At 44.2% G+C, this 26,592-nt stretch overlaps 1 protein-coding gene and 1 pseudogene across 2 annotated transcripts in view; one reads left to right on the forward strand and one right to left on the reverse strand.

The window, feature by feature from the left end:
* Positions 1–8,002, reverse strand: part of Egfr (epidermal growth factor receptor) — a 185,652-nt gene extending 177,650 nt beyond the window's left edge. For both annotated transcript variants that reach the window (XM_057771137.1, XM_057771136.1), the window contains exon 1: positions 7,657–8,002. In XM_057771137.1, the coding sequence (XP_057627120.1) occupies positions 7,657–7,744 (88 nt within the window). In that variant the 5' untranslated portion in view covers positions 7,745–8,002. The remainder of the gene's footprint in view (positions 1–7,656) is intronic.
* Positions 8,003–20,945: 12,943 nt separating this feature from the next.
* Positions 20,946–26,592, forward strand: part of LOC130876322 (60S ribosomal protein L7a-like) — a 70,165-nt pseudogene continuing 64,518 nt past the window's right edge.

Consider the following 26,592-nt stretch of genomic DNA (forward strand, 5'->3'; position numbering starts at 1 on the left):
ATACCGCACAAACACACACACACACACACACACACACACACACACACACACGGTGGGAAGAAGGGAGAGAATGGATGATAGGGGGCAGGGAAATGGTTATACAAGCATATGGCCCTGGATTTGATCCCTGGAGCCTACAGAAAAATGCATGGCTGTAGCGATGTAGGTCTGTAATCCCAGCACTAGAGAGAAGGAAACAAAGAATTCTTGCAGCTTGCTGGTCAGCCAGAGTAACCTAATTTGCTACCCCCAGGCCAATAGTGGATGCAAAGTGGCTCCTGAGGAGTAATAGCAAGGATGACTCCTAGCCTCCCTGTGTGTGCACACGCATGCACAAATATACACATACATTCCTATACACATACACAAATGTGCTACATGAATATAAAAGGACACTATTTAAAACATTATTGCTTATCTTTCTAATGTTGAGTCATCAGAATTTATGAGTTAGTAAATGATTCCTCTAGATGACTGTGCTCAGCACAATTTTAAGCACACACAGTGGCTAATAGGGTATGAGAATAAACCAGGTGGTGAGTGTATACGTCTAGAAAGTTACGTGTGGTTAAGTTAAATCTCTCCACAGCTTGTAGGCATTCAGTGTTTTCCTTTAAATTAAAAAACAAAACAGGTTTTGACAACTGAAATATTCTAGTTGAAAATCTTTTGAACTCCTTCAAAGTGACATTAAATTCTCAGAGACACCTGTCCTTGAAGATTTACATAAATTCAATAAAAGATATTTTTTTAGTTTTTCTAATTTTGAGATAATATAATTGCAAACTTTCTTCCCTCCCCCTCCAAACTCTCCCACTTCCCCTTTCCCTCTCTCTTTCAAAACCAAGGCCTGTATTTTTATTTTTACTGCATGCATATATGTATATACATATAATTTTGATCTTCAAGACAATAGAATATTGAAAATTCTATGACTATAGACAAATAAACCACAACATCCAGTTTGTCACATACAAATTGCAAATTCTGTCATGCAGCAAGATCATACACAATGTATCAATGTTATCCGTAAGTGGAATACAGGAGGGGAATATTCGCAAAGTCTTAACATTACACGAGGCAACCCAGCTGCTCAAACAGTTATGACATCACCCACTCAACCCATGCACACTCAGTTTAGCAGGAAAATGGTCTGGTATCGCATTTCTACCTTCAAAGTAAAATCCTTTACAAATTCTCTCCAACACCTGCAAAGTAGACAGAGGTCCTTAGTTACCTTCCCGTTCACACAGAGGGACAGTGACAGCTACAGCCCCTCTCAGACCCGGGGACAGGTGACAGCTACAGTTCCTCTCACACACAGGAACAGGTGACCCAGCAGGAAGGCCAGCAGCCATACTTTTCCTTATTTCTCTTTGTTTCTAAATGATCTGTGTGAACAAACAGGTAAAAGTCTACAACAAATGCATACTCCAAACGCATGCTCCAAAGTAGCAGTAGTTAAATTTGGGGGCACATAGTGATTCAATATGGACTCACTGTGCCTCTCATTAAGGAGACTTTCCCTCTGATTCCTGTAGCAAGAGTTTCATAAAGCATGCCAAGTCATTACTTTTTGATTCCTAGCTAGGTGTAGGGGGAGAATGCTCTTGCATGGAACACTTTAAAAGTTTCCAGCTGCAGCCTAGAGATTCTAGTCAATTCTTTATATGCTTTTGTGGCATTTTTTAAATAATACCATTAATTTTAAAATGTAAATTGAGTCACTTCTCACTTGGGCGCTTTACTTTTTTTTTTTTTTATTCTCTTTTAATTAAAATTTCCAACTGCTCCCCGTTTCCCATTTCCCTCCCCTCCTCCCACACATTGCCCCCTCCCCCCACTCCCCTCCCCCATCCCCACTCCTCTTCTCCTCCCCCCAGTCCATTCCCACTCCCTCTCGATACTGAAGAGCAGTCCAAATTCCCTGCCCTACAGGAAGACCAAGGTCCTCCCACTTCCATCCAGGCCCAGGATGCTATTTTGTCAAAAGTAAAGCGCCCATCCTAATACATGAAATGGGCGCTTTACTTTTGACAAAATAGCATTCTTTAAAGTGTTTTAGCAAAGTCTAAATAGTTACCATTCATCATAACAGACTCCAGGGTTGCTGAAGGCCAGGGAAGGTAGGCTGCTGGGAGGTGCTGGGACTACAAGAGTTTCTATGTGCTTCCTCTTCTGTTTGAGATCAGCAAACATCTTGCAGAGACTCAGTCAAACTATTTCTTTTTGAGAAACTGCTCCTATCTGTTGTGTGGGCAGAATTGGGCCATCCCTTTTGTGTGCTCTAATGGAAATCTCAAATCACATCTGTGGTTAAACACTGCCCTGCAGGGCACTGCGCACAAATACCTCTGCCAGCTCAGCCAAGGTATAAGTCCTCTGTAAGCATGCACCATTCTCTCATTCCTCTGGTGGATCCAAAACAGCACTAGATGTGTTTGTGGGCGTGGCTGTTCTCACACCCTGCCATGCTTGTGAACCGCTCAGAAGGCCATTTGTTTGTTTTGAGACAGGGTTTCTCTATATAACAATTCTGACTGTCCTAGAGCTCACTTTGTAGACCAGGGTGGCCTCGAACTCACAGAGAGCTGCCTGCCTCTACTTCCTGATCGCTGGGATTAAAAGTATTTTCTAACATGGCCCTGCATTAGAAGGCATTTTGGTTTTGTTACTATTGTGTAAAATAGTGATTTGATGCTGTCTTAAGGAATGAGGATCTGTACTGAGCAGTGTCTCACAAGTTATACACATTATGGTTCCACTACACCCACATGCCTATTACTTATCAGTTACTAAACTGTTTCCAAGGTGGATAACTGCAAATAAGCCTATGTTAATATAGAAAGAAAGGGGGAAATCCACAGCCCTGGTAGGTTTAACACTGGTGTGAGCGATCATCTGAAAGGAGATTATCAGGGCACTAGAGGTTCTATGACCAATGTCATCAATTGAAGTGAAAATATCTAACAAAGCAATGTAGGCCCTGTTGCTTTCCTGCATTCCTGGTTCATAGAATCCACTGCCTCCTAGACGTTCCCATCTCAGTGCTTCACACTCAATACATCTAAACACTCAATTCACACTCAACTCCCATTCTCTGTGATTTCCCAATACCCCAGCCTCTATGCATGGATTCATTACCTACCAAGACTTCCAGGCAGAAGTTTGTGCCTTGAAATGACATTTTGTTTTCCCTGTTTGCTCCCTACAGTTCTCTGCCAGATCTGCCTCTAGATCAGCCTCCCAGTCTCTTGTCCAACATTGTCCTACCAGTCACCCATCTCCCTATTTCCACTGACACCCGACAATGAAAGTGTCACATTCTTTGGAGACATTAAACATCAACCACTTCCTGGTTCCTTAAGATTTGGCAGCAAGTCCTTTCGGCTAGAAGAAGGCCCAGAGTTGTGCTTGGGTTAATGGAGTTCTCCCTGAACTGTATAGAACACCCCTTCTCTCCCTGTTGCCTTGACCTATAGTGCTCTCTAGAACTTGATGCTTGATGTTACTTCTGTAATACCTCCCTCATGTGATCTCTTCTGTGTGGGGATTTTTGTTGGTCTCCTCCTCCTAGAATTAAAAGCCAAACTCAGTCTTGAAAACACATCCTTTATTTTGTGTATATCTTCCCTTTCTTCTAAGACTCTGTCACACTCTCTTCTGCTAATTTTCTTTTAGACACTTAAAAGAAGATACTTAAAAGAAGATATCGAATTCAGCTCTGTCTCATCCCTCAAAATATAAAGAGCACAGCACAAATTACGTATCATGGCTCAAATACAAAGAAGGGGGAAAATAGTTATAGGTACCAATGTGTGTTTTTGTGCTCAAAAGACAAACATGAGGGATTAACTTGCATAATTGTATGGAGCACCTCATGTGTGCTAACTCTTCAGTAGCAGTGAAAGACATTACAATGGTCCCAAACTGTAAGTCGGGCCTCCTGTCAATGAAAAGCTGATTACAGTTAGCAAGGGTTCTTGGAGTCTAGGTCTGCCCTGGAAGAACTCACCCAAAGTGTATACTTGGATTACGGGCATCCCACCCTGTGACAGTCCCCACATGGCTTCCAAAGCAAGCTGCTAGAATTGCTAGAAGTGAGAGGCCTTCTCAGTATACGCATTTCACAGATGGCCAGTGACAGAGACAGAACCTTTAGAGATCAAGATACCAAGCCTAATACTTTGTTTTTGTTTTGTGAAAAGTTATGGATTATAAGGGTAAGCACACAAAGCCAGATGCAGCTGTTCAGGCTGCTGGCGCTACCCCCTGATGTCAGAGAGTGTCATGCTGCAGCACTGTGACTGTGAACACAGCAGACACTCAGAGGACAGGACTCCTGCACACACGGGAAGGCTGGTCAGCACTGTCTAATTAGTGGTGTCAAGAACCACACATCTTTAGAAGCAATAACAGAAATCATTAAGATCCCCTTTAAACTCATAATGCCTGGCACATCTAACGCAGGCAATAAACATTTGCAGAATCTAGAAAGTAGATTCCAGAAGCCTGGAGTTTCAATGGGACTTCCTACCTAACCCAGACCTGGAATGAAAACATAGGCTTCCTGGCTACCAAGCCAGACCTGGGCTTCTGAAGACCCGGTTCTCCGAAAGAGAGAAAGAAGGCTGGTGGCCTTCACTTGAGAAGCCATTTGATTCCCACTTCTGTTTCTCTCTCTTTTTTTTTTTTTTTTTTTTTTTTTTTTTTGGTTTTTCGAGACGGGGTTTCTGTTTCTCTTTAACACCACTTTTCCACCCTGCCTTTTCGATGCCAGTGTCTTCACAAACAACACCGGGGCAGGCTGATGTCTACAAGGTTCTCTGGTTGAGTGTCTCCTCATTTGCTCTGCATACAGGACCTTGTCCAGAAAAGTGCCTTCCCTGCCATCTTATGGGAGGAGCTTGCTCAAAAAAGCCAAACCAATCCTGCCCAGATATAGTGACTTCACTGCCCCCATTAAAGGTAACCCAGGAGACTACAGCATCCCGGAAAAGGAGAGAAGGCCACTGAACAAGCAAACTTCAGACAGGCACTCATCCTCACCAGACTGTTTCCTGGTCCCTCTTCTTCTAGGATCAAACCTGAGTCATTTACACACCTAACCTAGTCCAGACCTCCTACAATGAGGGGGTGGAGTTTGGAGATAGAAGGAACTTGAATCTTGGCATTACTGCTTACTTGCTGTGGGAGGAAATCACTATGCTTCCCTGCGTGGTGCACAGGTTCTCCCAAACGGATTATGAGAGTTGCCAATCGTCACATGTGATGTGAGGATTGACACACTTAGAGCAGAGTCCAAAAGTCTTTTGCTGTGAGTACAAGTGATGATGGTACCATAGATCGGAAGGAGGGGGTAAGTCCCAATTTCACTTAAGGGCTTAAGGGAGCCAGTCCCGAACAGAACCGACAAATGGAGCAAACAAATCCTTCATCAGCACGTTGTGGAAGGACTGTCTCAAGTTTTCAGTTACCTGCCCTTTAGAACTTAAGACTTTTTATGTTACTTTAACAGATGAACATTTGTTTGTTAGTTTTGCTACTATACCCAGAAGCATTTGGTTTTAAATGAGTACCGTACAGACAGGCGAGTAAAGTGGTATTTCTGTTTTATCTGCAACGAAATCTGCAGCTGCTAAGAGTGTCCAAAACAGGACAGTAAAAGAGCTGGGTGCAGGGCTGAAGTGAGAAGGTGACATGCTGGCGGCGGGCGTGGGGGTGGGAGGATGGGGGAGTGGGGGTGGGGGCAGGGGGCGGGGTCGGGCTCTAAGAGGGCAATTTAAAATTAGAGGACTGAGTCCCTCCTGTGGCCAGGGACAGATGTCACCTAACTGAGAGGGCCCTAGAGTTAGCTGTGCACAGTTACTGGCTATTACAGCCTGGGGGAGGGGAGCCTGTCTGCTAAGGTCGGTGGGAGAAAAGCTTTATGCTGATCCGTCAGTGAAAAAAGCTAACCCTGCATTACTGACGTCACCCCTATTTTTTTTCCTGCACTGCAAGATTGCCCGGACTCCTGATAGCCCAAAACGGCGCTGAGGATTGGCAAGTAGGCTTCCTAGAGATGTTACCCATCTTCCCTTTATGGTAGTGAGTCTCAAACCAAACACTCCAAAAAGTTTTTAAAACTAATTCTCACGACAGGCCAGTGCAATCTGAACATACCGAGTGGGAGCTGCACCGCTGGAGGAGGGGGTGTAGTTTGTTTTGCTTGTTGATTTTTAATGCCAAATGATTTCATTGTGTAGTTAAGTTTGGGAAACTGAGTCTTACACCCCCTCCAACGAAAGCGCGCTCAGTAGCAACCTCCGACTCCAGCTCGGATGCCAATGACATCAACAGCAAGTGCAGACCTGACTCTTGGAACCCGAGCGGCTGGATTTTGAAATTGTGCAATTAAACCTTCCGAGGCATGTTTCTCATGTCAAGTGGGTTTATGGTCGGGTAGTCATGAAGACAGACTTGTTCATGCTCCGTCTGGACAGTTGGCACATGTGATCCAAGGACATCAATCCGTTTCTTTTTAATTACGGGTTATATTTTGGTTGGCCCAATATCAATCACTTCATAAGGGCAAAAAGAAAAAAAATTAAAAGAAAATTCCTAAGAGGGAAAGTCTCAGATAACAAGGAGAAACTTTGCTATGGGCCTCATTTTGAAACACCAAGGGTGAAGTACTTTCAGGGACCCAGCTGTCACAAGGCCCTCAGCCATAGAGTTGCGAAGCCAAGAGATGCCCAAAGACCTCGCTGCTGGGAAAAGGCAAACTTCGGGGATCCCAGGGTAGCAGTCACCCAGCGAGACTAGCTCCAGTCTGGCAGGGAGCCCTGGTCCCTAACTAGTGCACCTAGCCTGGCAGGCCCTTGATGTACAGTACTCTGTGGTCAAGAGGCGGGTCCGACCCCCCTTCCCCGCCCCGCCCCCCCTCCGCGCCCTCTTTTCTGCTAGCCAAGAAGCGAATCGTCACCAACACACCATCCTTTCCTAGGGGTCCCAGGTGGTTAATGACAGAACGTCGCCCACACTTCCAGATCATTGCTGCAGCTCCACACCCGCGAAAGGGCAGGCAGGTCTCTGTGAGACCCTTTGCGACTCAAGCCACCAGGTCCTGAGAGAACCCGGGCGGAGGAAAGAGGTGCGGGAGGGCGCTCTTAGAGACCTGCCTGTCTCAGAGTTCCCAACCTTGCCCAGGGGCACACTGGTTCTTCCTTCAGTCCTTAAACTCTGGGACTGTGCGGGTGGGACCCGCTCGCCCCGCGGACGAACCCGGGGTCTTTCTAGCTCACTCTGACAGTCCTGGGCGCACGTGTGCGGCAATGCCAATCCTCGCTCCGCACCACGTTTCCGCTCCCGGTCGCCTACTGAGCGCAGAAAAGTGAAGCAACTAAGTTGGGAGCGGTCGGGAACCCCGGAGCGCACAGCCGCGGTTCCCACGCTGCGCTGGCACCCCCTCTGCCCCTAGCCCCGTCTCCCTTTGGTCGCCCCAGTCTCTCCCTTTCCAGATGCGAAACGTCCAGTCCCTCCCAGGGTCCCAGCCGATCCGGTGCGAGACAGCAGAGGAGGGGCAAGCGGCAGGGGACACAGAGTCCGACACCGACAACTGGGGCTAGGCGAACGCTCCCCGCTGGGGGCGCGGGCCAGCGGACACGCCCTTACCTTTCTTTTCCTCCAAGGCCCCACCTGCGGCGCAGAGCGCGGCCAGTAGCAACAGCAGCGCGGTTCCCGTGGTCCCCGAGGGTCGCATCTCTGCCCAGGAGAGGCTGCCTTGGGGCTCTCCGGGATTAATCCGATTCAGACGGAGTCCCACGGGCTGCGCGGCGACTGCGTCGGCAGCGACGCGACCTGGAACTCAGGCGCCCGTCCAGGTGAACTGTCGTCGGTCTGGGAGGCGGTGGCCTGGGGAACTCACTCCAGGCGCCCTGGCCAGCCCGGAGCTAGCGCACTGTGAAGGAAGCGGAGGAAGGCTGCTGCGCGCAGCGTTGGGGCTGCCCAGACGTCTAGCTTGCGCGGTTCGGGACGAGGGGAGGCTGGGCTGGAGGAGGAGGGACTAGTGAGAAGAGGAGGGATTGGGAGTAGCGAGGAGGAGGAGAATGGCAGGAGAGAGGAAGCACTCGCCGCGAGGATTGAAAGCAGGCAGTGACCGGAAGGTGGTGGTGGATAGCCTTGGCCGCCACCCTACCGGGCTCTAGGACGAGTCCAGGCTGCGGGTAGCAGGGCAGTCGGGGGCCTTTGGGGTTAATTTTTGTGTGGGGACTCCTTCCCGCTGCGGTTCAGAATCTAGGCAGTTCAGCCAAAACTGTGTTAGGCTCCCCTCCCTCCCTCAGTCTGTCCCACCTTTTTCCTTCCTTCCTTTCTTTCTTCTTCCAATTTACTGAGCAACACCGAACCACCTCGGGTACAAACTGACTGAACCCTGGAGCACAGGTTGGAAACTGACACATATGAAGACGCTACCCCCTCATTTCTCCATAAGTCCTCCCGGAGAGTGGGATCTTAGCCGGGTCAGGCTGGCTTGGCAGCAGAGTTCCCAACCGCGCAGGCTGAGACCCGGCTTCCAGATGTCTGAAGTGGCTTTCAGAAGTGTCCTTCAGATTCCGTCAAGAACCCTCCACATCCTCTGAAAGGAGGGCGGCCAACTCCCAGCACGGAGGAGGGCAAATGTTTCCTGAGGGAATGCACGCGTGTTGAGGAACAAAAACATGGCGTTTTCCACACCAGGAATCAGTCAGGAGTCCTTGGAAAGCGAAGCAGTGTACACAGGAGTCGAATTCCTCCGCAAAAGCGAAGACTTGACACCAACAACAGTTGACACATCTTTAGAGCAGTTAGCAGGGACTCGAGCTAGCCATGCCGGATACCAGCAGGCAAATTGTTAGGTATAAATTCTCCTAGAATTTGGCCAGTTGAAATGATGCTTCCCTGAACTGCAGGACCGTCAACTAAATTCTTTCAGCAAAGACCCACTAATATCACTGCTTCTTCACTATGGGAGAAATGTCACCTTCTCCCATTTAGCAGCCAGAGTCCCTCTGTTCTTCGCAAATTCCCTTGGTCCCCTAATTTAGGCTCTTTCAGGCCTCCTATTAAAAGCAGTCTAACTGCTAACCAGTAAGTTCAGGCCACGTGTGTGTGTGTGTGTGTGTGTGTGTGTGTGTGCAGCTAGAAGGGACGCAAGGGACGCGCTCCCAACCTTCTTTCCCACCCAGCAAAGAAAGGGCTGCTGCCCAAGCTTTGCAGCTGGCATCCTGAATGGGTGCATTTCACCCAGCCTGTGCAAGGCCCCTCTTCAGACCCTGAAATCCTCATTGTGAAATAGAGCAGGGCATCTTAAACTTTTCCCACCGGTAACAGTTTTTTCATAGTTTTTAATGTGCCCTTGGGTAGGGATTTATAGAAAATAGGCCTGCAAACTAAACGTCTACTAATAATAAATCATAATGTAATGTTAAGATAATTCTTTGACATACATATAACTTTAGCACTTGTTAAAAGTTAAAGCAAATTTGCATGCAAATGAGATGGAGTTGTTTATTATTACACAAAAACTAGATCTTGAATGAATACTCCATGCTGCAGGACATTGAGCAGCTGCAACATTGCTCAGAGTTAATTTAATATTTTGGTTAAGGTCCTCAATGCATAAAATGGAAAAAAAAGTATTTAGGGTCATTTGGGAAATTCCATCCAAATCCCAAGCTAAAATTCAGTTAATATATTTTAAATGAAACTCAAGACATTGGTTTTAAAAATCAAGCATTTAAATACAATACAACCCAAATACATCTATTTGAAGCTCTTGTGCTAAGGGATGATGGTGGGAGAATATTGAAAGTTATTGTTTTCTGTGTTATAATATTATTCGTCTACAAGAGCAGATGGCTGTAAAGTAAAACTGCTGCCATCCATACTTCCCAATAGCTTTGCATCAGAACTGAGTTTTGAGGCAGCACTTCTTGGTGCCCCGTGCTGTAACAGCGTGCACAGAGTGAGGGGAGCATGGAGTGTGTATAGAAGCAAGACCTCGGTGAAGTGTCGTGGTGCACCCTGGAGGAACAGTGCCAGAAACACCTTGCAGTCACTGTGTGCTTTGAGCTTTTGGATTAAATTTTGGTCATCGCAACTCAGAAGCCTTTTACTCTTGCCAAACATTTTATCCCTTCTTCCCAGGGACACACACTGGGCGGGGGGGGGGGGACACTCATGTGTTTGCTTTCTGCTACATACTCCAATAACTTGGGTCAGTTTGTAAAGCAATGCAATTATATGGGGGAAATGAGAGGAAAGCAAACAAGAAACAGTGGAGCACAGGATAAAAACAGAAATGAATTTTTAAAAAAATTGCAGACAGATTTTAGAAGAATCTATTTCTTCACTTACAGAGGACCACAAACCTGGCTTGAAATCATATTTTCTATCAAGGAATATAATTAGTTGCACAAGTCATAATGTGCAGGTAATAAAACAGAAACAGTAGCTGAAACAGATTTTTAAGAAATTGTAGAAATTTCATGCATCCCTAAAGAGGGATTGTCTCCAAAGACTTCAGGATTCTCTCCATGTTAGCTCCATGAAGCAGCAATCTTCATAAAGCTGCTGGTTAGAAAGTCCACAGTGTGACCTGATTACCATCCAGCCTCTAGGAACAAAAGCTTCCTTGAGACCATCAAGAAAGGGCCCTTTAAAGTTACAGAGCACAAAACTAGGACGGCTTCTAACATAGAGTTTCCCTTTAGGACATTTACATACAGTGTGGACTCTTCCAGAGCGCCCCCTTAGGACACATACACGCACCCTGGAAACATCTGAGCTGTAATTATGAAGAGTAACATTATGATGAATTTGTATTGGTTGGCAAGTCCTGGAATTATTGATGCTTATGTTAACTAAAGGTGGTCTGGGCAGACTGGCAGAAATGCCATCTGGAAAGAACAGAGGAGCCTTGCACAGCCAGAGCTTTGCCCAAAGTCTCTGAGAGTAATCCAAGCCATTACCCAGGTGACGTCCTCTCTGTTACCACATCATCCAAAAATGGCAACAGCCATTCAGACTCTGCAGAACTCGAGTGAAATGTCAGTATATCTGATGACCCTTATGCTAGCTTACGGTTTTGTTCTCCTCTTTCAATGTCAAGATGACACTGTGGCTCAGAGAGGGTAAAGAACTCTCCAAGTCCCGAAGTGCAATTGCTATTATGTGCTAACTGTTCTCCAAGTATGTTCTTGATCGCTTCTTCTAAACCTGAACTGAATAATGGCGTCAGGACCCCAGATTCTATTTCATCATATCTCCACAAGTTTTTAGAACAAATGCAACCAAAATTTCTCTTTGGCCAAGAAAAAAAAAAATTCTGAATAAAGTCTAGACATGACATAGCAAGCACATGCTAGGATCAGTTTCCACAAAAAACCTCTCCAGAGTACAGGCTGTTCATTCTCTGACAGATACACTAGACAAGCAGATTTTGGCTTTTGTTTGTTTGTTTTTGATGAGTGGCTAAAGCAGAAGCTCTTGAATGTGTGTGTTGAATAGGAGTTTAATCTTCCTAAGAGTAACACAGAATTGAATTCCCCTAATTCACATATTCCATCAGAAGAAAGACAGGTTAGGTGAAGACAGGCAACAAGGTGAGGATATAAGGGTTCCCAATATTTTTGTTCTCCTTGTTTTGGGAAATTTTTTTTTATTAGTTGGGAATTTTGTACAGTGTGTTTAAATTGTGTTCACCTTCCGCCTCCACTCCTTGCAGATCCAACCCTCATTTCCCACACCACCCAACTTTGTGTCCTTCTAGTTTTTGATTATTTTCAAGTACGGTTTGTGCCAGCCATTTACTCTTGGATACACGGCCTTCACTGGAGGACAGTCAACCCACTAGGGTTTTGCCCTAAAATAAAATGTACTCCTCCTGGCCCAGAAGCTATGGATTGCAATAGTTCCTCCCCTAGGGGTGAGACTTTGTGCCGAATTCCCTGGACCAGGCTAGAATGTTGTCTGCATTGAGTCTGTACTGGTCTTGTACACCCGGCTCCAGTTGCCATGTGTTCATATATGCAGCTGCACTTTTGGGTCCAGGTGACATTGTTTCCTTCCAGCCATCCGTGCTCTCTGGCTCTTAAAAATCTTTCTTCCTCTTCAGCAATTGTCCGAGCCTGAGCTTCTAATATTTTAAGTTAGATCTTGGATGAAAGGCATTTAACCTCCTGTTTTCTTTTTCCTTTTTCTTTCTTTGTCTTGCCTTAGAAGCAAAAGTGAAGGGTTCACAAAATGCTGACAACTCTTCAAAATCCCTCTGTGTACCCACACATAATTAGACTCCTTAAATTCCCAGAGGGAACTTGTTATTATCAAATCATTTGCAAATAAAAACCACTTTGAGATTCCATCTCATTCAATCAGAGTAGCTATTATCAAGAAGACAAATGGCAATAAGAATATGGAAGAAGAGAAATCCGTATTCATGCATGGTTGGTGGGAGTGTGAACTGGTGTAGAAACTGTAGACATCAGAATGAAAGATTCTTAAAATTCTAAAATTACAATCACTCTGTGATCCAGCTATAGCACTGGTGGGCCTAAACCCGAAGATTCTACAACCTACACAGAGATCCCAGTACACCCATGCTTGTTGCTGCTCTTTCACAACAGTAAAGAAATGGAATTGTCTTCAGTCTCCATAAGTTAACGCACAGACTCTGAAAGTGTGGTGTATGAGCCCACTGGAATTTTATTGTCTTAAGAAAAAGGAAACTGAAAATTTCAAGAAAATGGGTGGAGCTGGAAGATGCCTTAATTGAGGTGATGCAGGCTTAGGAAGGCAAACACCATGTGCTCCTTCGCAGGTGTAGATCCTGACTATGATGGCTGCTATTGTCACCGTGACAGAATCTGGAATCTCCTTGGAGATGAGCCTCTGAGGAGCAGGTGCAGGATTATCTCCATTTGGTTAGCCTCTGGGCATTGGCTGTTGGAATTTATCTTGACCAGCTGAACGGAGTAGGGCGATCTGGTCACTGAGGGCAAACCCATTCCTTGGGTTGGGGTCCCTGAGGGCGTAGAAAGGAGAAAGTGAGCTGAACTCCTGACATCACTACTTCCTGATTGGTGCCTTTAAGGTCTTGTCTCCATGACTTCCCTGACATGATGGGAAGTACCTCGTGCGGTGCATCAAAATAAGTCCCCTTTTCCTTTACTCACATTGGTCAGAGTATTTCATCTGAGCAACAGAAAAATACCTTACATATGCGTGTTTAACTGAAAGAGACAGGGGAGGGCAAAGCTGGAAAGGGGTCCATGAACTGTGAGGGAGAAGCTGTGTGACGGTAGAAAGGATGGAATCTGCAAGTGACCTGGGGATGCTTGAGGCTGAAGGTATAGCAAGGAAGAGCAGTGGCAGAGACATGGGGAGGCTAAAAAGGGAAACAATGTGGCCACATCAACAGATGCAGACAAAAGTCTTACATCCATTTGAGGTGAAAATTCTCAGCAAATGAAGAGCAAAAGAGGATTCCCTCAACTTGATAGAGACTATCTACAAAACTCCCACGACTGGCTTCATGCTTAGTGACCAGGAACTCAAAATATGCCTTCAAGGAGCAGACAGAGAGCAAAGATGTATTTCATCACTGGTTTCACCCTTCTATTGTAAGTCTTAATTTATTCAACGACTCAATAATAAATACAATATATACCGATGTGAAGAAAGAGAAAACTGACTTTGTTCTGAGGTAATGTGAACATCTATGTAGAAAACCTGCTTGTTTTGCATCCCCTTTAAAAAAAAAAAACTGACAAGCAAACAAATGAACAGATCTGTAGCTGACAGGCGGTTACAGCAAGCTTGTAACAGGGCATGAGGTTAGCGGAGAGATGCCCATTTATTTCCTACAAACCAGCAAGGAACAAGTGGAATGTAAAGTGAAACACCGTTGCTATCTATACTAGCACCCCCACAAAAATAAAATACTTTGTATGGTTCCGACAAAATGTGTGCAAACTCTATTCATAAAAAAACTATAAATTTTGAAGAGCAATATCAGAGAAGAGATAGATAAATGGAGAAAATGCCCTCCTTTTCTTGGAAGATTATTGCTGTTAGGATGATAACCCTAGATAACTGTGTCTCCAGATCAAAAGGACACCACCACGACCCCACTGAGTCACTGCATGGATAGCAACGTGACTGACAAATTTAGATGAGGATGCTGAAGACCCAGAATAGCCACCACTGAGCACTGTATCGAAGGGAAAGACAAGCTACAGCACAGAAACTGCCTGACTTGAAACTGCAATATCAAAGGCAAGGACCAGGGGACCCTAGAAAACCATAGGTCAATATACCAATAAAGTAGTGTAAACAAATGGAAAGTCCCAGGTGCAGATCAGTTAGTACAAACAACATTTTAGACCAAGCAAAAGTTAGTCAGTGGGGCGACACAATAGTCTTTCTCACAGACTTTGGAAGAATGAGCTATTTACAAGTAAAAAAAAATGTGAGTGAAAAATGCAGACACATTATTGGTTCTACAAAAGTTAATTCAGTATGAACCATAGATCTGAACGTAAAACCACAACTCTTCTGAAAAATGGTACAGAAGAAATTTAGATGACCTTAAGTATGAGGTGGTTTTTAGATATAGTACTAAAACTGCCAGTGAAATAATTGATTGATAAATTGGGGTTGATTGAAGTTAAAAACTTTTGCTATAAGGACACTGTTGAGAGAAAGAGAAGAAAGTCACAAACTAAGAGAATGTGCTTGCCTAAGATACCCTCAGTGAAGAACTGCTGTCTAAACTCTTAGAAGACAACATTAGCAGGATGCTGAGAGGGCTCGGAGTGAAGGAGCCTGAAGCATGATGATCTAAGAAGATCCCAGAATACATAAGGAGAGAACTACAAGATTGTCCTTTAACATAGACGAGTACAATGTGGTATGCATGTGCCCCTCCAGTCATTAACATGCAAGCACATATATAATAACAGCGATGATAAAGTAAAAAAATTGAGAACTAGCAATAACTGAACAATATGACTACAAAATAAGCAAAAGACACCCCGTGAAGGAAAATATCTGTATACAGATATTACAAATGACATCCAAAATACACAACATCATACGTCATTAGGAAATTATAAACTAAAAGAATGAGATCCCCTACACACCTGTTAAAATGGTCAAAGTCTAAAGCATGGTTCACACTAATGTGAAAACATGGAAAAAGAGAAATTCTCGTTCCCTGAGTGTGGGAATGTAAAGTGGAACAGCCTCTGCAGAAGAAAGTTTTGTAAACATTATTGAATTTGTAAACATTCAGTAATGTTTACAAATTTAGGCACACTATAACCACATGACCTAACAATTGCTATCCTTGATATTTACCCAAATCAGCTGAAAACTTACACCCACATGCAAATATATGCTCCTGACAGATGTTTTTATAATAGGCCAACCCTGAAACAATCAAGGTTTCCTCCTATAAATTAGTAAATAGATAAACCTTGATTCAGGCAGACAATGAAACACCACTATATGCTTAAAAGGAATGAGATGGTAAACCTTGGAAACATGTGGTGGAATTTGCATAAATTTACATGTAAATGTGTATTTTACATAAAAACTAGCCATTCTGCAAAAATTATATATTTTGTGATCACAGTTCTATTTTATTCAGGAAAACACACAGGCACTAGGACAATAAATTGTCCAGTGGCTAACAGTAAAAATGAGAAGGAAATAATGAATATGTGAAGCACCAAGGTTTTTGAGGTGAACAAGATGATCCGATGAGGTGCCCCAGTGGTGGGTATTATTCATTTTTATACTTGTATCTGCAGAATGTACAATGCGAAGAGTAAAACAAAATAAGGCATGGACATCAGAAGAGAACAGAGTGGTGTCTTCCACATGCAGATTCATTGACTGTAAAGGACATGCCACTAGGGGCAAGTTCAGCACTGGATCAGGCTGTGCAACTTGACACGAACTCAATCCATTCTTTGCACAGTTTTCTATGAATCTACAACTGCTCTTAAGGGCCTTAGACCATGTATGGTGGGGCCTGCTTGTAATTTCAGGTTGCAAGATGTTCAGGCAGAAGAATTAGGTTTAACACAAGCCTGATCTGTATAGTAAGTTTTGGATAGTCTGGCCTACATAGACGATGTCTTCTGAAAACAAACTTTATTAAAAACAAAAGTGATTGATGACATTTCTGCCTGCCAGCATTTCGCATTGCTGATGTGTTACTTTCTTTGTTAGGGGTGTTGGAATTTTCTGAGCCCTGCACAATGCTTTCCCCTTAGTAAAGATTTTGCAACAGCATTTCAGAGCCTTTGTGGGAGACGACGTTCATCCTTATTTTCAGGGGTAGCACTGCTTACAGACTCTAGCCTAGAGGACGAAATGAGCTGCCTATCCATCAGTTGAGTTCTGGATAGATATGTGACTTAGTGTCCTCACTCAGTTTCTATCTGTTGAATTTAAAAAATTAACGAAACTGATTTTTTTAAACATGGATTTTGTATTTTTTCTGAAAATTGGAAGTAATTTGCCAAGTACAATTGCTTTCACATGAGATTGCTGCCAGTTGAACGCTAACAGTTTTGTCCACAGGGTCTGCATGTCTAATGATAGCTGCTCCATCTAGTTAAGCAGTGCTACTGAAGGTGAACAGGCATATATGTCCATCTTTAATTTCCCTCCTTCGGTTTGCTTTATCTATATTTGCATGTGTGTTCACATGTACGTTTCTTGCTGTATTTTGCTCATGGCTCTTAACGTACCGAGTTGTAGCTCATGTTGGATGTCTCATTATACTGGATCATTTCAAATATGGAGGAAAACAAAAGCACAAAGGTTTATCACAGTTTCCAATTTTGCCTAATCTTATTATGATGAAAAGTCTTCCAGCTACAACATTTTCAAAAACATCTCGAATTTACTGGAAGGGTGCCAGTGGAAAAGAATAAAGGACCACCTATGCGTTCCCAGATAATAGCCTGATCATGAGCTGGCTTTGGAGGAAGCAGAAGTAAGACAGTCTACCCAGGAGAAGACCGGATGAAATAGCCTTGCTTGCCCTACAAATCAACAACTTTTGTTTGCTCCCGCTGTCTATGAACTGCCATAAACGGGAGAATGAGTGTATGTGCCTATTTGTTTGTGGCAAATCTAATGTAGTCAGTCTTGAAGGTGCCATGTGGCTGAGGATGACCTTGAGTCTATAATCATCTTGGTTTTACCTCCCAGATATTGAAGGTATAGTCTTTACTTACCACTCCTACCCTGAATAAGTATGTGAATCAGGTCTGTTACTGTGATAAATGCCTAACACAATCAACTTATACGGAAGCAAATCTTACATTGGCTAATAATTTGGAAAGTTTCACTCCATGGTCACTTGGCCCTGTTGCTTTGGGCTTCTGGAAGGTGTGTGGAGAGCTTTTTAACCTCGCAGCATCTGGAAAGCAAAGGGAGAGAAGAAAGTAGACTAAGACCTAGAATCTTCTTCAGGGGAATAACTCCAGTGACCTGACTTTCTCTCACTGAACTCATTTCCTAATGATCTTAACCACCTCCCAGCAGGCTTGGGGACTGAACTTTGTATACATGGGTCTTTGGGGACAGTGGAGTGCTTATTATAATACAGCTAGTGGATGCTTTCTAGTATTTTAGTAGTGGGTATGATTTAATTATTTAAATCATTGTAAGTCTGTCTTATCTCGCGTTAAAACTCACATAGCAAAGAGCTCCTTCATGCTAATTCTAGGCAGGAATTGAGGGTGCTTCACAAACTGAAGGTGTTGTGGGTTTGGGATTTGTTCTGCTGTTGTGTCCACAAACAATATAGACATTTTCGTCAAGGAATCACTTTTGCGAGGTGATTTCTGGAAGTGAGTCACAAAATGGCATTTTAGATGGTTGAGAAATCGCCAAGGTAAGAATCTGATAGAACAAAATAAACAAGCCAGAGAAATCTAAATCACAAATCAAATAAGCTATATATCTCTGCAATTGATTAGAATTTTTTTTAACCAAAAAGAAAATGAAAGACCTACAGAAATTCTTGCAGTTGTTTCTATATGGTTGTGGAAAGCAATAACAAAACCACAACACCGTCAGTTTGCAAAGTGCCCTGAGTTTCTGTCTAGAAGAAGGAGCACGAAGGAGTTCTTTACTATATGATCTTTGTTACACAACATGAGACAGATTTGCAATGGTTAAAATGATTAAATCACCATGCTTCCCAAACTACTCAAAGGTGTTTCTTTAGCCGTATCCTAATAAGCACTCCACAATGGCTTGCAGCTAAACTTCAAGACCTGAGTAAAGTCGGCATGAAGTCAAGCAGACCCTCCCAGAAGGACATCTCACTTTGAGCAATGTAGGCAGCAGCAAATGAGGGCTCCGGGAAGAGAAGAAGGACACGGAACTGCTGTTCAATTAATAAAATTAAATAGAAAAGCATTTGGGGGATGCTGGCTATTTTAGTAAAGTCCCACGTTCTAATAAATTGCATTTGAGACTCAGCATGTTTGCAGTGAGTTTTGATGGGCATAACCTGAAATCTGTCCTTAGAGAACCAACGCTAACTGTACTTGTCATTTATTGCCCAGAACATTCTTTCATTTCTTTTTTCCTACTCTTATGTGTATGATGGATATACAGGCTCATATGCCTCTGTGTGCACGTCGAGGCCAGAGGACAGTTTGTGGGATGTGAGTCTCTTCTTTCACCATGTGGGTCTTCAGACCTCGACAGTAGTAAGCACCTCTAACAATTTTATATGCACAGCTAGAAGGGAACCACGCTGTGGAAGTCTAGCCATGAGATCTCTCCTTCTCTTGGTCTTTATGGTCTCAGCAATGGAAACAAAATTAATCACTATGCTTCCCAAAAGAACAACTTTTGGCCTCCCAATGGCACAATTTAGAGGAAACTTCTCTTGGTAATTTCTAATCATGGACTTTGAAGATCACACTGGTCCTTCACCGGAACTGCTCTTGGGCTAAGGAGATGGCCCATTTATTAAAGCACTGTCTGTACAAGCATGAGAACTGGAATTTGGGTCTCTAGCACCCACAAAAAACGGGGTGCAAAGGAGTTTGTCCTTCACCCCAAAGCTGCTGTAGGTGGTGGTATAAGAACGGTGGCTCCCTGGGGTTTGCTGACAAGTCAGCCTAGCCCAAATAACCAACCTCAGGTTCGGTGACAAAGGCCAATGGGCCAAAATATAAAGTGGAGATCAATGGAGGCAGGCACCCAAAGTTGACCTCTGGCCTCCACAGACACAGCAGTACACATACGTGCACCCTCCTACCACCCACCCCCTCCAGGGCACTGCTATTGGCTGTAGCAGCTGCAGGGGGGAAACAAGGTCAACAGCAGTCCAAACGTGGGCTGGCGTCCAGGGTCCACGTTCACGCCTACTGCAGATGGACATGCTAATAGGGATCTTTTTTTTTTTTTTTTTTTTTCCCAAGAATAAGAGATTTTATTTGGACCGAAAACTATGTTCCCTAGTGATTTCCTCCTCATTGTCATTTTTTTCTTTTTGAAAGAAACACATCTGTGTTTCTTTTTTTTTTCTTGCTGTTTTTTTTATTAATTAATTAATTTAATTATTAAAGATTTCTGCCTCTTCCCCGCCACCACCTCCCATTCCCTCCCCCTCCCCCAATCAAGTCTTCCTTCCTCCTCAGCCCAAAGAGCAAGCAGGTTTCTCTGCCCTGTGGGAGGTCCAAGGACCACCCACCTCCATCCAGGTCTATTAAGGTGAGCATCCAAACTACCTGGGCTCCCACAAAGCCATTACGTGCAATAGGATCAAGAACCCATTGCCATTGTTCTTCAGTTCTCAGTAGTCCTCATTGTCCATTATGTTCAGCGAGACCGGTTTTGTCCCATGCTTTTTCAGTCCCCGGCCAGCTGGCCTTGGTGAGTTCCCGATAGATCATCCCCGCTAATAGGGATCTTGTGTGCACTAAAAACTAACACATTTGGTGCTGGCTAGGGAGCCTTGCGCAGCCAGTGCCTTGGCACAATAGCTCCTCAGTTGCTTTTCCTTAAACGTGGCTTTGGATCCTACTTCCCTTTCTGCGGAGTGGCGACAGGGGCCACCTCTGATTCTGCTTTTGGAACCCCACTGAGGCTGGGCATCACAGCAGGTGTGGAGGTGGATATTCACTTGTGAGGCTATGGTCTAGGTGGAGAGCGGGAAAGATCGCTCACTGAGATGAAGATTAGGCAAAGACTACAGGCAGATATCCAGCAAAGCCCTAAGGGTCTGCTACCCTCTAGCATTTGGCCCAGACAAATGTGAGTTTTCATTTGAGAGGGCTTTACCTGAGGTTCTTGGCAAGAAAGCTGGTCTAGTTTGCTAAGCCCCTGTGCTTTGGGATGTAGGGCTTAATGAACCAACTAGTTCTGATTTGGCCAGGCTGACGGACTGATCCTTTGTGATTTTCCTAGCGAGATTTGATTTGTAGGCATTGTTTTAATGGCTCTCCCGTCCGACCTCTTTCTTAAGAAACATTTGGTTTCTTTTACATCTACTTTTGAATGAAGGATGCAAATCAGAGCTAGTGAGAGAGGGCTTAGTTTTCTTCCATTGTAGTGGGATGGCAGAAGTAGTATTGGAGGTTTTTCCTTTCACTTTCTGAGATTTGGAGGTGTTTGTGAAATTTGCTTTTTTTAAAAATAGTCCTAAGATTTCCTGTTGTGTTTTGCCCAGCACATGCCACCGAGGGGAGGTCAGGAAGGTCCTCAATTTCTTTGACTGCTGTATCGGTTCCCTCTTCACAAAGAGTTTTGTGCTGAGGGTGGCCTTCTATCCAGGAAGGAGCCTGAGGTCCTTGACTGGGTCTCACCTAGTCGTTGGCCGGTGACTTCTGGCTGCTCTTGGGGTTGCCACACTAGATATTCGATATTCTAGCGTTTCTGAGGACATGGCTCTTACAGGCAGGGATGACACATCAGTCTCCCTCTTTCCAGTCACCAAATGGAAGCCATTCTCAGAGCAGTGTGAAGGGGAAGGCCTGGGCTTTGTGTCATGGTCTCTGGAAGCCTCCCTGGAAGTACCACATGGCAACCTGGATGCTCCAGCCCCACAGTCTGTCAGAACAGATGGGTCTTTGGTCAGCCTGTATTACACTAGAGAGTACCCACATCTTCCAGAAGAGGTGAACATCCTCCAGATACCACAGAGGAGAAGGAAAGCCCTCATGGGTCCTGGTTGTTCTCATATGGTGAACTCTAAGATGAGGAAACAGTGGTATTTTTATGTTACCTAGCCTTGGAGACTTAGTAACCACATCTATATTATGTGTAATGCTACAACAACGGCTCCAAAGGCCAGGGACCGTTAGTACTGGCTCTTCCACAGTACCGCAGGCTGCCTTGGATGGAGGATGGCGAGCCAGCAGCTAGCTGCCAGAAAGGCAGTGGATTAGGTTTCCTGGTGGGGACTTCAGCTGCTGCCTGCTTTGAGAGCTTTTGCCCTCTGGCCTCTAGGATTCTTATGTGGAGGTGTGGCCTGATCCCATGCCTGGGGAACTACTAGGAGTGATGATTAGATGGAAAGCATCTCAGGAGGTTCCAGCATCTTTATAGCTGGTCTTTTGTCATTTGGGGGTTGTTGGTCTTTAAGACACGATCACACACCGTGTCCAGGCTGAAATTACAGGAGTGAGTCGCACATTTGGCTCCTTCCGCAGCTAATACACAGAAGCTACTACCCTGGCAGTTCCAATCGTCACTACTATGCATCTGTGACCATCCCTCAAGCCAGCCGTGAATGCCCACTGTTACTCCCCGTACCGGCCACTCATGGAACCCTGAAGAAGAGGCATTCGCTTGTTCCTCACCTTGTTTGGGGTTAGAGAGGAGTGAGAGGAAGGTGATCTTTCCCTAGTTCTGCCTTACATGAAGTGGACCTATGAGTTCTGTCTTCTACAGTCTAGGTCGCTGAGGTCAAACTCAGATTCTCAGGCATGGCGGCAGATGCCATTATTTTTCCTGGGCCCTCTTTCTGGATCTCAAGGTTATTTTCATCAACAGCTGGGTAATGATACTCCTCACTGAGATGAAAACAATGGGACCAGGAGAGCATTGGAAGAGGTAAGTCAGTAGTCTCAATTTGGGCTTGCCAGCTCGAGGCAGCTTGGGACTCCCACTTGGAGATATGGAGTAATTAGGCAGATATGGAATTGTGGGCCTGGGGGAAGAGACACAGATAAGAATTGGACTCCTAGATAGCTAGTTGGAATTTAAGGTCCGGAGGTTGAGTAAGATCTGAAATGAGCTAGGAGAGAGTATGAAGGGCCCAGAGGAGAGCCTAGCCTTGGGCCCTACGACCCTAGGAAAAGTTGGGAATTGAAGAGGAAGAAGCAAACCTCAACCTCAGCTGTCAGGGGTCTCTGCCCTGAAGGCAAGTGGAAGAACTGGTTTGCTCTCAAAGCTGCAGATAGATCAGTGGACTCCAGGCAATGGAATGCTGCTGTTTCCTTATCAGATGCCTCAGGGGAGGATTGAGGTAAGGGTTGGAATGGGATCCTGCTGGAATTTTGCTGAATTTGTAGAAACATTCGAAAAGTATTGATGGCTTCAAAATATTCTCTCTCGGTGAGTTCCCGATAGAACATCCCCATTGCCTCAGTGTGTGGGTGCACCCCTCGCAGTCCTGAGTTCCTTGCTTGTGCTCACTCTCCTTCTGCTCCTCCTTTGGATCGTGAGACTTCAGTCCAGTGCTCCAATGTTGGTCTCTGTCTCTGTCTTCTTTCATCGCCTGATGAAGGTTAATATTCAGGGGGATGCTTATATGTTTTTCTTTGGGTTCACCTTCTTATTTAGCTTCTCTAGAATCACGAATTATAGTCTCAATGTCCTTTATTTATGGCTAGAAACCAAATATGAGTGAGTACATCCCATGTTCCTCTTTTTGGGTCTGGCTTAATTCACTCAGGATAGTGTTTTCTATTTCCGTCCATTTGTATGCAAAATTCAAGAAGTCATTGTTTTTTACTGCTGAGTAGTACTCTAATATGTATATATTCCATACTTTCTTCATCCATTCTTCCATTGAAGGACATCTAGGTTGTTTCCAGGTTCTGGCTATTACAAACAATGCTGCTATGAACATAGTTGAGCATATACTTTTGTTGTATGTTTGGGCATCTCTTGGGTATATTCCCAATAGTGGTATTGCTGGGTCGAGAGCCAGCTGGCCGGGGTCTGAAAAAGCATGGGACAAAACCGGTCTCGCTGAACATAATGGACAATGAGGACACTGAGAACTGAAGAACAATGGCAATGGGTTCTTGATCCTATTGCACGTAATGGCTTTGTGGGAGCCCAGGTAGTTTGGATGCTCACCTGGATGGAGGTGGGTGGTCCTTGGACCTCCCACAGGGCAGAGAAACCTGCTTGCTCTTTGGGCTGAGGAGGAAGGAAGACTTGATTGGGGGAGGGGGAGGGAATGGGAGGTGGTGGCGGGGAAGAGGCAGAAATCTTTAATAATTAAATAAATTAATTAATAAAAAAAAATATTCTCTCTCTCTCTTGCCCTCCCTCCCTCCCTTCCTCCCTCCCTCCCTCCCTCCCTCCCTCCCTCTCTCTCTCTCTCTCTCTCTCTCTTTCTCTCTTTCTCTCTCTCTCTCCCCCCCCTCCCTCTCTCTCTCTCTCTCTCTCTCTCTCTCTCTCTCTCCACACACACACACATACATACATATACACACACGCACGTTATATTACAGAGACTGTGTGTATATTGATTGTATCACATATATTTCTACATTCACAAATTTCTCTTCTCATTCTACCTTCCTTTTCCCGTACTCTTCACAGACCGAGAGATTGAGATTCTCAGTCTAGGGACTTGATAGGCAGCACCTCTGGAAGGCTGGAGGGGCAGTGCTTCTTCCTGACTGTGGGAGGAAGTAAAAGGCATGGCTTCGCAGGAAACTTCAGAGCAGCAAGCAAATCCTGAAGGAGCAGGAAGGGGGAGAAAGGGAAGAGGCTGCGGCTTGGCCTCCAGTGAAGGCCATGTTCCCTTGCAAAGGCCTTAACTTCCACTTGCTTGTACCCACTTACTTTTACTGAATTAACTTTAAAATTTAAATAATACGTTCATTTGGTTCCAGAAAAAAAAATGGAATTTAAAATGTGTACAGCAATAAATGCCACTCACTTAGGCTGCCTAGTTTTCTAGCTATTTCCAAATGGCTTGCCGCCTTCCTGTGGTTCTTCCAGGCCAGGCTCCACACCTCCCGGCTTTCCTCTATACTTCACACATGCGTACTCTGTACCCAAGGGCTCAATTCCCACCAGGGCTTCAGGATGTCTCACTCTTTTTCTCCTTTGAAATAATATATATATATGACTGTTTCCTTAGTTATCTAGCAAGAGATACAAAGAATATTTCCAAATAAAGTTAAATTAGCAGTACTTAGCATCAGTTCCATGTACTTGCAGGTAACACCTGATTGCTTTGTTTCTGATTTAAAATAATTGTATTTCTATTGTCTTTATGATCTGCACTTTGAAACTGTGTTTGGTATGTTTTGTGTGAGAGAAGAAGAAAATCCAAAGGTCTGCACTTTTAAAATTTAGACAGAGAGGCTTTGGTGTAGAATTCGTGCTTAGCCTGAGAGGCCCTGGTTTGTTCTCAGCACCAGAAAAGGAGAAGAAGAAAACAATCAAAGCATACTCTAATAAAATTTGGCTATTAAGTGATTTGTGTGTGTGTGTTTCATTTGCATTTCTCTAGAGTTCACTGTTACTCCTTGTTCATGGATTTACCAGCCATCAACTTAAGGTAGAGTTTATTCCTTTTACTTATTTAGCAGGTTGGGGATCAATACCTTTTTTTAAAATTTATTTTTATTTTTAGGCTTTTTGAGACAGGGATTTCTCTGTGTTATAGCTCTGGCTGTCTTGGAGCTTGATTTATAGACCAGGCTGACCTCAAACTCACAGAGATCCCCCTGTCTCTGACTCCTGAGTGCTGGGATTAAAGGCGTGAGCCACCACTTTCCAAAGGGATCAGTACCTTACACTCACTAGGAAAGCATAGTTCTATGGAGCTGTAGCCCAGCCCTGGGGCACCATTCACACACAGGCACATCTGTTAAGTGTGAATAGTTCTGGGCAGATGACCTTTTGATTGCCTGTGAAATAGTCACCACAGTCAGGGTTCATGTGAGGCATTATCATCCCTACAATGTTTTTTTTTTTTCATGATCTTTTAAAGAGTTCCCCAGCCTTTGGCCCCACACAACTACTGATTTATGTTCTGTCATGAATTAGTTTGTATTTTCTACAGTTATAAAGACATATGTGTTCAAGAAAGTACCATGTGCCATGCCATATTTTGTGTATGAATTGAGATCCATCTATGTTGTGCCTTTACTAGTAGTTTATAGTTTTTCTATTGTCATGTAGTACTCTACTGGATGGCTAAACCTCCCATTCACCCATTCACCAGTGCTGGACATTGGCTGGTTTCCAGTTCGGGGTTATTCTCACTATCAACAAAGTTGCCCCGAACATGCACATACAAGCCTTTGTGTGGACACATGTTGTTATTTCTCTTGGATAAATACTCAGGAGTCAACTCAATGAGTCATAGAGTAAACACACGCTTAACTGCTTCCTGCTCTTCTGCTCCTGCCCTCTTGTTGCTGCATCGAGGGAGGAGGACCAACTACCAACGGGGTAGGTCATGAGTCCAGGGTGAGGCAGGCTTTACTTAGGCAGCTGATTAGAGAGCTAATAGGTTTCAAAGCATGCCATCTCTGGTGGTGCTATACTTACCTGTCTTGTCTACAGCATAGTATGCCAAGCCTGGGCTAGGGATGGGATTATGATGGACACACACGAAACAGTATTTAGTATTACCAAACACTAATAACAGCATGCCAGTCACTTGTATTAGCATTTCGGGCTTTGAAGAATCTCTTTGGGTTAGATCTAATAGCAGTTGGTATCAGAGGGAGACAGTTTAGAGGCGGTGAATGCGTGCTGTTTCTCTACATGGCTATACTTGTTAGCAAGGAAATCTCAGTCGAGTAGAAGAGTGAATCCTTTGCCTACATCTTATTCAGCATTAAAAATGCAATGCTAACCAGTAGACTAAAACTGGGGTGTGCTGGATAGATTCACTTTCTCAGACTTTTCCAAAATTAGAGGGAAATTATGTATGGATGAAATTGTGCAACTTGTTTCTTGAAAACATTTTAACAAACTCACTCCTTTTTTAGTATTAGTGTAAATGAAGTTACAGAGATAGCAGAATTAAAATTTAATTGAGCACAAAGGCACATAAATATATTAATCACTAACCTAATAGCACCTTCAATATTTCTAGTTAACTAGACCCAAAAATGAAATTTTACAAAGATTCAAGTAAATGTTAGCACCAAAAAATAAAAAAAAATCCAATAAAACAAAATCCCATGTGTCATCTAACTAACACAAAACAGCACAAAGAGGGCAGACAATATAATTCATGAGCAGGCACATACCCGGTATGTGTGACATGGGTAAGGCCCTGGGTTTAGATGCCAGTTACACACAGACATACAAAAACATCCATGA

Source organism: Chionomys nivalis, chromosome 6 (genome assembly GCF_950005125.1).
Source record: "Chionomys nivalis chromosome 6, mChiNiv1.1, whole genome shotgun sequence".
Lineage (NCBI taxonomy): Eukaryota > Metazoa > Chordata > Mammalia > Rodentia > Cricetidae > Chionomys > Chionomys nivalis.